The following is a 13,191-nucleotide window of genomic DNA, read 5'->3' on the forward strand; positions in this document are numbered from 1 at the left end:
TTTAAAAGTATTTTCTTTATACAAGGAAAAGGCAGCACTGCAATAAGTCATCACAGCATTAATCATCGATACCGGCCCTACTTTTCAGGGAAACTACACTGCGCTGGAGCGGTGTAATGCAACAAGTATGATTTGACTGTTCAGAGTGGCTATGTTTCTAAACTTCGATAAACTTTTGTTTTTAATGTAGTGGGGGACTCCATATTCATTTTGATCCCCTGGGGTTCTTTAACCTGCACCTAAATATAAGTATACACGCATTTTTCCCATTTCATAAAATGAGAAATTTGCAAATCCACCACTGGCAAATGTGGTAAAACGTGCTTTTTAAATGAATGATGAATGAGCAGACTTACAGTGTAACCAAGGCCAAGATGAGCTTGGCAATCTCGCTCCCCAAACAAAAAAGCACACACACGAAACAGTACACAGTCTTGGTGATCACCAATTTATTTAAACGCGCTCATCAGTAGTCCCTGTAAAGGAAAAAAATAAAGACAGCCATGTAAAATTTCATCCTGCAATACCCTCGTCATGCCATCCTTACTTTGAGACATAACCATCCTTCTGGGCCAACCGAGTGATGGAGTCATCAGATTCCCCCTGCAAACAAAAACACACGTTTTATGGTTCATTGAGAGGCATACAAGAACCGACAATGAAATAATAGGCTGCTATGACAGACAATATGCATGGTAAAATGCATCGCCAGTGAAGTTAACAACAATGATTCTTAAGCTGCTCATGGGACATATTCTGCGACGATGCAGTTTGGCGATACTATTGCCTTGACCATCAGGCATGCGCTGATTGGCTGGTTGAGCAAAATTGGAGCAGCTCCTCAGCACGCAGTGCTCAACCTGCCAATCAGCTCATCCGATTTTGCTCAACCAGCCAATCCGCGCACACCTCATGACCAAGGCAATAGTATCGCTGAAATAGACCGTCACAGAATACATCCCCATCTCAAACGTGCAGAATAGATGGCATGGTGCACTAATGTAACAAGTACTTTCTTGGCTCTCTCTGCACGGATATTGCCTACTGATCCCTGCCCACGAATGTGGGAACTATGACACCATCACCAAACGTACGGGGGCGATGACTTTGCACACCCTTTTGTCAGGTCTAAATGCCAACGGCAAAGGACACCCAATGGAAAGATCTTTTAACACGAGCTGTGACCTGTGTGGTAATGGTGCCAAGAATTGCCTAAAAGGAATTGCCCAGTCATCGGTCATCGAAATCTCGTACAGGCCAGCATAATGACAGCGTAGAATTCGACAAAAATGCTCCTCTCACGGAGCACTTGTAAATTGCCACTGCACATCACTTCTAGTATTCTATGAGCGGCCCGCAGACAAATTCAGCAGAAACATGACAGAAACGGAAGGCACCCATGCAGCAAGGATTCGCTAACAGCATGGGAATAGGAGAGAGCCATGATAGGAAAGAGTGCCATACGCTTGCCTAAAGTCGAACAACTCTGCTAAAGAGATTAGGCACAACCCAGTAGGTGGTGGCTTAAATTTGGTTGTAACCTCATTGGCTGGCGGAATGTCGAGGTGGGCCTGCAATTGCCAACTCCCCTTTTTATTCCTTTACTGAAATGTATTTACAGTAAAATTCCGAGCAAGCGCCCCCACCCGTGCAAGACCCTCCCCTCCCGCTCCGCACCAACACTGGCCTGCCACATCCAGTCCACGAAAATAATGGCAAAGTCGGCAAATCGCACCGGTGCGCCCCGATGAGCCATTTCATCGAATCATTGTCGTACCCGGGCGTCCCAGTGGGCACACGAGTGTATCGGGGCGAACTGTGCCTAGTGGTCTGTAGTTCACGGACCGCCGGCTGACGGCGAGATCTGCCTCTCGCACGGCACAGAGGAGTTCCCTGCGGCACAGCGACGTGACTACTCAGCGACAGAGGAGTGGTCGCGGCTACGCTCTGGCATCGCCGGCAGCTTCACTGCTGCTAATCACTCACCACAGATATCGTCGCTAGGCCTTTTTCAGTTCACTTCGAATCAGTAGCACACAGCGCTTCAGCACGAACCGCTGACGCTCCCAAGCAGCAATGTTTTGTTATGTCGTTGCCGCTTTACCCTCTCCTTGCAATAATTTCACACGATGAAAACATGCTGATATTTGCGGCGCCACCAGCTGCAATGCGAGCATGGCCGAGCCGCGGTTCGCTGTCCGACGTCGGTAGCCATGCACTGCAGCTAAGCTTCACTTGTATCGAACTCTCATTAGTGCTAAACGTTTCACCGTGGACATGGTTTTTAATAAAGTGAACATTACGCGTCACTTTACTCTAGCGGACATAATTTTGCCCGGAATAGAAGCAGCCTAACCAATGTTCGTGTGCGCCGGTGCAGCGTCGATGCGCTCTTTCTGTAGTTTTTTCGGTGGTTTTCAGTAAGGGTGGTTTTGAGAGATAAACACCACTAACATTTCCTTGGCTTAATAAAGTTCATGTTCAAAAAAATTTTAAGGCTATTCCCACTGCGCTTTTTTTTTTTGCGGGAAAATTTTGTCGTGGCCATCTTGAATTTTGGCGCCGTTCCGGGATAGCGCCCCTAACTTTGGCAATAATTTCGACTTGCTCGAGGGGGGGCGCGTTTGCTCGAAATTTTACGATAAAGGCTGTATGGAACCCATTCCTTTCAGTCTAGGATGTGATCACCATACCTGCCAAGTTCAAAGAAACTAAATCCGGGAGATCTTCCGACTAGGGGGGGATATCAGTCAGTCACCCCCCCCCCCCAACCTCTATATTTTCAAGTACTGCCAGAAGAACTTCCTTACAATTTTATTGACAGATATATAAATGACCACATGAACATCAATGTCTTACTTTTGCAAGCATCTCGGTGCTATTCTGCCTTCAAAAATTCTTATCTGGGGTTCTTTAACATGCACCCAATGGATGGCACATGGGAGTTTTTGCATTGCGCCCCAACTAAATGCGGCCGCCACGGCCTAGATTTGATCCCGAGAACTCGTGCTTAGCAGCACAATGCCAAAGCCACTAAGTAACCATGGCAGATGTTCGAAAATTCTTCAGATAAGGTTTGATTTAAGAAATTCCACATTTTTCACATTTTGCGAGGATGACGTTTCCCAGCGAGCAGCACTGCGTCCTATTTTTCCCCGATGTTAAATTGCCGCGCGCACTCTGCATTGCTCTGTGGTAACAAAATACCGAGCGCCACTTCGGCTGAGCACTAAATTAAATATACTTGCGAAGATACTTTTTGCGCTAGCGCTCCTTGCTTTTTAAGCCATGACTGACCGTAGGCCAACACAATGCCAAAGCGGCGGACGCCGAGGAGAACGACGGAGACTCGAGTGTTGCTAGTAGCGAACACGGCATTCGCTCGCTGGCTTAATGAGACTAGGGCCACTAGGGCACCCAACAACCCCGTCAGCGTAAGGAGCGACTTTGCGGTTAACGAAATGGCGCATGTATGGTGCACTCCCTACTACTTTCTCAACAATGTTTCGTGCAATAAACTTCCAATTGGATTAGATTGGGTTGGATTCTATTTGCCAATGTGGCCTAACAAAGCGCTGGACGTGGATAGAAACGGGACAGCTGCAATTTCTGGGAGATTTTCCTGTCAACCGTACAACCGGAAGAAATGGTCCAAATCCGGGAGTCTTGGCAGGTATGGATCACTAAACTCACAGATCAGTAAGACTCCGTACGATGCAACATTAGTCTGGGCTGTAACCACTTGGTGGTCGAACAGTGAGACTCAGTAGGTCATATGTAGGGGAGGTTGTCCTAGGCTCTGTGTAAGGCAGTTTTATTTCTGTGTTTAGCACCCGTGTACTTCTCAAAACTCGTTATTTGATGGCACAAATATTTTCGCTGCAATATATCTCCAAGTTTGTTACTTCCAACCTGCCTCCTGCTTCATCAGCGCCAATTATCACCTCAAGGAGAAAGAACAATTTTACTGCATGTCAAACAAACAAGGAATGATGCTGGAACCAACATTGCAACAACACTTGTCTCAGTAGGAGCAACAACTGTTACAGTTCCTGTCCTGATGAAGACATTCTTTGTTCTACCACTGTTATTCGCCAAAAACACAGTGGCATGCTCACACTAGAAGCTACAACTTTTGAGAAATAAAACATTGCTTAACAAAATCAGTGATGGCTCTCACATTTATACTTGTAAGGACACTTTCTCAGGCTTCCTCTACATAAAATGAACAGCTCGGCTGGAACACTTGTGCGAGTGAACACAATCTATGTGCCAGATGTGGAAAGTATAATGCAACCCTTGCTCTACTGCCGAGCTGAGTAGACTGTGGTGGTGGTGCATTCACTTTGCTTCAATCCTTTTGCAGCCACGTCAAACACACTGCTTGTTTCTGTGACACATGCTCATCAGAAATGTAACATCAGAGCAGTTCTCTGCTGTGCTTGAACATGAGCGGAGTGGACTATAGTTAATGTTCAGCGAATATGGTAATACATATATAGAGCTGCACTGAAACATTGCACACACAAACACACACACAAAAATTTAGAGGACGCTTAAGCTTCTCCTTTAAGAGTGGAACACGACAGCATTAAAAGATCCCCGCCCGCTTCTCACACTTCCCAGCAACTGCAGTTTATGTAACTAATATTTAGCGAGAAACACTGGTGCCAAATGCTATGCACAAAGGCGAGCTTTCCGTTAGAAATACAGACTCTTGTGTGGGCCGATCACGGAGGTAGTGTACAATTATGCCAGAAAAATTTCATCATTTTCAGGTTTCTGATACTGCTTCGCACTTTTAATATCTGAGTCTGAGGAGGTTTACCACAGGCATGCATTGTCAGTGTTTTGTTTCACGATATTTGTTTATGAGCTGTCATTCTCGAAATTTCAAGGAATAACTTTGTCAAGAATGTAACACAAGGCATGAGCAGCTTTAGCGATAGAATGGTGCTGCAATATAACCTACATATACTGCATGTCATATAGGAAGGCGTGGCATATACATATACCTAAATATATATGGCAATTTTCGCTCATAGGACCCTTAACACCATCGCCTTAGAATCCGTGCTCAAAAGTGGAAGGCCATTCTGTGGGCGAGAACGTCCCATGAAGCTTTTGACCCAAGCTCCTGTTTTCAAAATGGCTGTAAGCTTATTCAATGCCAGACCAACGAAACCTGTTACTGTGCATACACATTCTACACTCTCAATGAATCGCACCATTTGTGTTGCTGTTTTTCTCATGAGCATGCTCCAGTGTAATAAAGTAGCACGGCTTTGACCAGTTTACAGTGAAAGTCCCAAATTTAATGAATGCATCAGCCCTCCCTTGAATCACAAAGCTGCAAATGCAACACTGTAGCCACATGTACAGCTTACTGGTCATTGAACACACCTGCATATTCATTATAAAGGTGTCTCAGTATTCAAATAAATAAAAACCTACTAGATCTGCATGGTGCATTACCTCAAAGCTTCAAGCAGCGGTGGCTTCTATTAAGGGGGGTTACAGGTCTTGACACCCAAAAAATCATCAAAAAAACTAATTTTGCAAAATAGCATTTCTCGAATCTACATAATTATTCTTCCTATCTGCCAAGTTTCCAATCTTGTAAGCTCGTATTTCAGCCATACTATCAACTTAAAAACAGATAGGACACCTGATTTTTCGCGTGTGTCGATGCTAAAACGACACATTCAATGACGCCGTGCTTACATACCAGTGCCTTGAGGGCGGCCACCTTGGTCTCATTTGACAGAGCGGGGTTTCGGCTTCAAATATTGCCACTGCTGCGTTAGGCTTGCTGGTTCAATAAAAAAACCAAGCGGCAAAAATAGATGAAACGCACGTTCTTATTCGCTGTCGCATGCACGTGACGAAATAACGCCATGTAATTGGCTGGGCCCACTCCGAGCTGTCTGCTAGCCACAGCAGAGGCGAAGGCGAGACACCATGTTCAATACGATCATTGTGTGAGTACGCGTGATGATGCCTACTCCGCTTCAAGTCTGACTCTAAGCACAAGTTTGGAAAGAAAAGGAAGAAGTCCCTGCTCGATAACTTCAAAAACGCCCCACCACGTCACAAGTCATTGAGGACAAGCCACCAACGGCGTCAAGCGATAGAACTGATGGAGCCAACCGAGTGTTAGGCCTAGGTGGTGCGACGAGTATGTGCGACCAAAACGCCAACCGCGTCCGTCGTGAGTTATGCTGACACCTTCAGATTTGGAGTTAATCGACAGGAGAGCCAACGAGAAACTACAAGAGCTTGCATGAACCACAGCAGTGAGCCGTAAGTCAGAGATCTTGTCCACTGGCGATGTCGCGGCCAGCCCGCTTGACAATACTGTTTTCACCGTGGTGCGCCTGGAATCGGTGAACGCACTGCTGGAGCACATGAATTGTAATACATGCGGCAGTAGTGCAAATACGGCCTTGCAGTAAGTCTGGTGCTCATACGCTCGAAATGCGGCGACAAAGCATCAGCGTGGAGCTCACCACGTGTGAATGGGACTCGGAAGGTGAATCTGTTTACCATTAACATTTTGGCTGCACGCGCAATGCAACGCACCGGCAATCTGCATTAAATCATATTTTCACAGCAATGAATAAATATATCGCACCATGGGCTGCATTATGAAAACGTGGAAAAGGTACGTCAAAACGAAGTTGACGCCTGCCACGACAAGGGCAGCTGAGACACTTACAACTGAATGCACGAAGTCAGTGCGGCAGCTTTACAGCCAATTAAACTTCAGCAACCCAAGCAACGTTGCTGTACTGTACAACGGGTCTTGGATGACTTGCGGGCACAGTTCGCACATCGATGTCAGCGCCGCCATTGAACTTTTTACGGGACCTGTCCTGTAACAACTGGCACAAAAGTTGCTGAGCAACTTTTGTGCTGGTTGTCAGCGTGGACCAAAAGTTGGTGACCCTTCATTCGAAGAAAGGAAAGCCAGCCATGAGTGTCAGAAAAATACCGATAAAAAGGCTGGTGAAATGGTGTGGAGGCTGACCTCATTTTTGATTGCTGAAAAAGTACAGCCTAAGATACACAACTGTGCTGTCAGACGGTGACAGCCATACTTTCTTGGCCCTAAAGGAGGCCAAAGTATATGGCTTCACAGAAGTTGACAAAGAGGATTGTGCCAACCATGTCCATAAGAGGACGGGGTACGCATCCGCAATGCAATACGTAATGCCCCGTCAAAACACAAGGGGCCTGGCTCAGAGCCAATTGGTGGAAGAGGAAGGTTGACTGGAGATTTGGCCAACAAATTGAGCTCTTATTATGGGTGGGTTCTGAAGTCCCACACTGTTGACATTGAAGCCATGAAGAAGGCCGTGATGGCAAGCTACTATCACGTAACATCAAATGATGTCATCTCAAATCCTAGCCCTTGTCCAGAAGGTCCCGATTCCTGGTGCCGGCAAAATGCTGCAAAGGCCAACCTGTGCCGAAGCACGATTACAATTTACCTGCTCATGTCAGCAAGGCATTACTGCCAATTTACCAACGGCTCTCTGACAAGATGCTGCTTGAACGCTGCCAGCAAGGCAAAACACAGAACAACGAAAGCCTGCACTCGCTAATATGGGCGCTCGCACTTAAGGAGCGGCACGCATCACTCTTCAGCATTGAGGCTGCTGTGGCGGAAGCAGTGACGAAATTCAATGCTGGCTTCAGGAGAACCTCGGCAAGCATTTTGCAAGAGCTCTGGATGAACCTCGGCCAAAAGTGTATGCAGCACATGGAGGAAAAAGACCGGTGCCGACCAGCTGCATCTGAACACAAGCGTGCATCGGCAGAAAATGTGCAGTGCTTATTCAAAAAGCTCCACAGAGGTGCTAATGCCCAAACTGATGACTATGCCCCAAGAGCCTACTAATGTTTTGGGTGTGTGTGTATGCCACATTTGTGACTCTTCACAATTAAATGCGACATTTGTTTGTTTTCTTGACTTTCTCGAAATACTAATTTTGCACACCCAGCAAGACATTTACTGTGATATACCAGTAGCTATTTAAGATATATAATTTTTTTGCACCATGAAGCTAGATGTTCGGAGCACCCAACATAGAAGCAGTCCAAGAACTAGAACTCTAGGAGTAAAATTAATAATTGTTGTCAGCAGTATGAAAAATTTACTTTATTTTTGCCCTGTGCTATGCTACATTGATTTACCACCGACTTGAAATATGGCGATGGTTGACACCACGGGGCGGTTCGCTTTCGTTCGTCGTGTAGCTCGATGTGTTTCGCATGCAGTCTCAAAGTGCTCACAACATTTAATTTCGCAACACTGTCAGAATAGGCTGTGTTGCGCGAATACAGATTGGAACTTTCTGCTTGCACCCGAGCTTTTGCCCCCCATTCCGTCAAGTAAGCACAAAAAACTTCACGAAAGTGTGCTCATCCGTTGCCGGCATTGTTCACGGCCGCCATGTCTACGACATCGTGCGCGTCATGTTCGAAAAATCGAGCAATACACCATACAACGTCCGAAACTTCAGTCACCGTTTTACACTGGCCATACAGGAAAGGAGCCCGAGAGCTGGTCACAGTACAATCCAGGCTGATTTATATCCCTGTCACACGAGCAGATATAACCACGGTTAAGCTTAACCATGGTTTACAGGGTTAACCGTGGTTAATGCGAGCGCGGTCTGCCATTGCTACACGGACTTGGTTAAGCAAACCGATGCAATCACGTGGTCCTCATGTGTGCAAAATATTTTGCGCAAAGTTCACTGTGTATAATGAAGAAATAATAACAAGCATGCAGATAAATGTTGCAATAAAATATACGCTCACATTTTCAATACTAAAAGCCTTTATAACTAAATAATGTTGATGAACTTGGCGAGTTTCACATTAAGTTTTTCAACACTGGTTGCTGTAGCCGGTTTACAGTGGCTAGTAGCCGGTTAGTAGCCTTTACGAGAGCCAGCGCATTCCATTGCGTTTCTTTTTGTTGTGCGTGGTAGTTGCGGTGTGTTAGCAGTTTGTGCGCATTATTTCCTCTGCTACAGGTTACAAGTGTCGTATGGTAGGCTTTGCTGAGAATAATTCACGTCGTGTGTTTTCTGTGCTCAAGTGGTTTGTGTGTGTGATTGGAGTTTTAGCATATATTCGGGCATTCCTTGTGTTCGACCGCAGTGCGGTAAGGTGATTCTCCCAAGCGCGTATAAATGTCCTTGTTGTAGCGTCGGACCAGTTACTGCGCCTTTGGCTCATTGCGATTTCGGACGACGCTGGTGCACTCGCAATTGCCATGGCGTCCGCCATCTTGCCTGTTCATCGGTTTGCGAGAGTAAACCGAGGTTGCCAAGCTCGGTTTGCGATAACCATGGTTAGGGGGCTAACTACGGTGACACCTGCCGTGTAGCTAGCGGTAACTGTGGTCAGCTGTAACCGTAGTTAGCTTAACCTCGGTTAAGGCTGTCCGTGTGACAGGGGTATTAGACAGGCCTGACTTTATCCACCGCGAAGTTAATGCAACCACTGGTCCATGTGCGCCATGCCACTTCCAATGGCATGCAGAAACGGCGCTTGAGGACTACAATTCGTTTTTAAAAGCCCGAGCAACCCTTTCAGCACAGGGCGGGCACAGGTTTATTATCTTTTGCTGAAATGTAGCAAGGTTCCCCTCTCGGCGCAGCAGTAGCATTACTGGTCTTGTTTCAATTGCTTAGTTCGGCGCAATCCCAATCTTTTCCATGTTCTATAACTTATTTATGCTACTATGTCATTTTCTATTTTCTAGCGCCTACAGTGGCATGTTGCTCGCGGCACTCTAGGGCCGGGTTACCCATTATGCACCGAACAAAATACCAGCTGAAACCAATTTCAGTGTAGCATACACACTTCCCTTTCGACGAATGGCAAAACGGTACATGCACGGGGTGACAGTCTACGAGTTCGCCATTTTGTCTGACATCGACGGTACTTTCAGTCATCCACAGTATTCACAATGCACAACTCACCATGCGGCGGATGGCACCACAGATGGCGTAGGCCGTCGTTTCCCCGGTCGCCCGGCCCGACTGCTCATCCACCTAGAATACAGACGGTCACTCGTCAAAATGGTTTCACAAAAGCTGTAGTTAACCTCAAGCTTTGCGCTTTGCTATCTAGTAGACGGTGAAGACACTGCCAGGGGCAATTCAACTCTTACAATTACTATTAACAAAAGAATTATTTCTTAAGTTGAATCAAGTACTGAACACTAACCGTTCCGAAGTATGAAAGAACATGATCAACAATGAATGGAATAAATGTACGCGTAGGTGCCCCTTCACGCTCACGCGTACGCACGCACACTGCATACATCTACGTAACAAACAAACGATGCAGCACATGCTCCAATATCGCTAGCCGTTTGAAGCATGTCGCAAAACATGATGAAAGCAACTTACAATGGCCAAGTTGATCTGGATGGAGGCATGGTCCTTGGCGTGGATGATGCGGTTGCTCGTAGAGCTGAAAAACGTTTTACCCGATCAGATGCTAGTTTCAACGTTCTGGGTCATCACTCGAGGCGGAAACACCGCGTACAACGCAACACAAACTCCAGCCGGCGGAAGAGAAGTGCGCAAACACGTGCACTCACCACTTGCGGGGAATGTACAGATCCACGTATTCTCCGGCCTCGTTCTGCATGGTTGGCTAGCCTGAAGTTGCTCACGAACACTGTCACGGAAAGAAAAAGACAATTAAATACCGCTTTCACGGCAAATATGCCACGAAAGCGCCGACCAAAATTTTGCGCTACCTTCTGAAATGGCGTCAGCGTTGAGAAAGAACTGGGACTGGCAATGCCTATCTTGGGCTTATCCAGCCACCAATCCCACTACGGCGCTAGTAACTGCATAATTTTAAACATTTCTTTTCGTACCAAAGTTGCTACAAATTTTAAACTATTAGAACAATTTTGGTGTTTCATCTTAATTTTACACAAAACTATTATTTGTGTTGAAGATATTGTTTTTTTATAGCAAGAAGCGATCGCAATGTGGCTTCAGGGCTTTTAGTGCGTACATATGTCTAGACGTTTACAATTACCTCAAGCACGTGTTGTTGCTGGCTGCTGCGCTCTTGCCGTGGCCGGCGACGTTCCGTCGGCGGAAACTTGATTCATCACCAATAGCAAAGCTTAAGTTTACGCAAACTTTAAAATTTTCACGCAGCAATCCGTGCCTAGGCTGTGACGTGTTCAACCGAGCTGCGCTCGCTCTTCTGTTGTGCGCATCGCCGATTTCAAGTCGTCACCATGGCTAAAGCGAAGAGGATCGGAGCTAAGAAAACAAGCTCCTTCAATAAGGGAACGCACAGTTTAAACCCAGGTAACGCCTCCAATGCCCCTTTATCTCCAGTTGTTCATAAAGCATAGTGACATGTGTGGTTTCGCTTTGATCTGTGAGCTCTTGGACAAGATCCGGCGCACCTGTGCGCTGTCGCCGATGGCGAATCTGAAGGTGACAGTTGATGTTTTGACGTGTTCGATGTCTTTGCAGACCGACCCAAAAAAAGCAATGACAGCACAATGCGAGACAAGTCGACGATCAAGCGTCTTCTCATGTACAAGAACTCAAGACCGTACAGGTACCACGATTATCATTCACTGGTTTATGCGTGTTTGAAACTGAACTGCAGCATATGTTCGTCACGATGACCGCGGACTCTAATACTACGCTCGATTCCAAATACTCAGTGCCGTCACAGGCTAACTACGCTGGCAAGTAGACGCAGATGCAAGTTGTGACATAACCGCAGCATCGCACATATTTAGCAGTTCTGTCAAGAGCTAACTGGTCCGTGATCATGGGAAACACATGCAAACACTCTTTAAACACAAGACAAGAAAGTTGAGAAAAAAAATCCAGATTTGCCTAGAAGAGCTGGAAGCCTGCACATGTGTTTTTGTTGTCATAACTACGGATGCCAAAAGATAAAGAAACATGAGAAACTGCTGCAAACTTATCAAACATTAGCTCTTGAACAATTGTCTTATGGTGGATTGGGTGAAGTTCTATGTCAACTCTCAGTTATTGATTTCTCGCGTAACCCATAGCAAAGAACCCGAAACGAGTGAATTTAGCACTATGAAAAATGATCTAGGGTCTTGTGATGCAGGATCCCAGTGGCACAATGCCTTAGTTTGCATCAAACCGTGTGCTTGTCTTTTCTACTGACTGCCCATTCTCTGATCTGTTTAACCTTCTCTCTGTTCTGCATATAAAGAGCATATAAATTGTGCAGCATTGTTTCACTCTCCAGCTCTGCTTTCTTATTCACAGCAATGACCTGCTGAAAACTTGATCTTTTAAAGAAACTTTCTGGGCAGCTTATTTTGTTTCTGCCGTGTGCAATTCTGCAATTGTGTCATAAACTTTTCTGCTTGCAGTCTGTGTTGAAAGGCAACGGAGCTCTTGTGGGTGTGAGGGCAACTATAGATGTATGAATTAACTGCTTGTGTGACACAATACAGCATTACCGTAGTTTTAAATACAACTTTGTGGCTCTTCAATGTTCAGCTGGCAGAGTACACTCGTTTGCACCATACATAAAACAAAATTTGTGCTCAACATCTTTTCAGTGGTATCTTTGGTGTAATGCTGCTGCACCAAAATGATAGAATTTACAAATATGACCATACTTTGACTTTGACTATATACTATGACAAATTTGACCATTAAGAAGAAAATGCTACAGAAAGAAAAATCAGGCGAATGCATGAAGGATCTTTGTAAGGGCTCGACGCATTGTCCGTATTGAAACTGGTTGTCCTTGGTTTTGATTGAGCTGTTCTCTCACACCACTGCTGTTCCTGGTGTCTTTTTATTGCCTAATATGAGGGTTTAGTATCTCCAACAGTTTGGCAGTATCAATTCTGTTCTGCCTGTCATTAGCCACCCTATCTTTTACTCACAGAAAATTGTGTTCTGGTTTTGGCGTGAAAAACCCCAAAATTAAATTTTAAGCCATAGTTTATATTATGTAAGCATGATAAAGAGAAGTGGTTTTCCAAACTGCTCTCAGAAAGATTGGGAGTTCACTAAGATATGCGTGTTGAATGTGAGGGCCACATATGGTATGGGCAGCACATATACTCTGCACCGTTTAATGATTAAGTTTTAGTGCACGGTACACCTTCATTGTATAAAGAATGGAGAC

General features: G+C 45.6%; 2 protein-coding genes across 2 annotated transcripts in view; one reads left to right on the top strand and one right to left on the bottom strand.

Moving 5' to 3' along the window:
* Positions 1–422: 422 nt before the first annotated feature.
* Positions 423–10,786, bottom strand: LOC119431382 (40S ribosomal protein S21). The gene is made up of 5 exons (XM_037698864.2): positions 10,628–10,786; positions 10,434–10,497; positions 10,002–10,073; positions 548–603; positions 423–476 (listed from the first exon to the last, which is right to left on the bottom strand). Exons 1-5 carry the CDS (start codon positions 10,675–10,677, stop codon positions 467–469), a joined length of 252 nt encoding a protein of 83 aa, XP_037554792.1. The 5' UTR covers positions 10,678–10,786; the 3' UTR covers positions 423–466.
* A 283-nt stretch (positions 10,787–11,069) lies between these two features.
* LOC119431383 (uncharacterized) overlaps positions 11,070–13,191 on the top strand; it is a 30,116-nt gene continuing 27,994 nt past the window's right edge. The window contains 2 exon segments of the mRNA XM_037698865.2: positions 11,070–11,360; positions 11,532–11,619. Coding sequence (XP_037554793.2) covers positions 11,288–11,360; positions 11,532–11,619 — 161 coding nt within the window. The 5' untranslated portion in view covers positions 11,070–11,287.

Source organism: Dermacentor silvarum, chromosome 10, assembly GCF_013339745.2.
Source record: "Dermacentor silvarum isolate Dsil-2018 chromosome 10, BIME_Dsil_1.4, whole genome shotgun sequence".
NCBI lineage: Eukaryota > Metazoa > Arthropoda > Arachnida > Ixodida > Ixodidae > Dermacentor > Dermacentor silvarum.

What these genes read in the sequence shown, in the direction of transcription:
- LOC119431382 (XM_037698864.2), bottom strand. Translation starts at nt 10,677, where the DNA reads ATGCAGAACGAGGCCGGAGAATACGTGGATCTGTACATTCCCCGCAAG. An exon ending in CTGTACATTCCCCGCAAGTG is followed by an intron (nt 10,498 to 10,627) that starts GTGAGTGCACGT and finishes AACGTTTTTCAG; the next exon opens with CTCTACGAGCAACCGCATCA. An exon ending in TCCAGATCAACTTGGCCATT is followed by an intron (nt 10,074 to 10,433) that starts GTAAGTTGCTTT and finishes TCTGTATTCTAG; the next exon opens with GTGGATGAGCAGTCGGGCCG.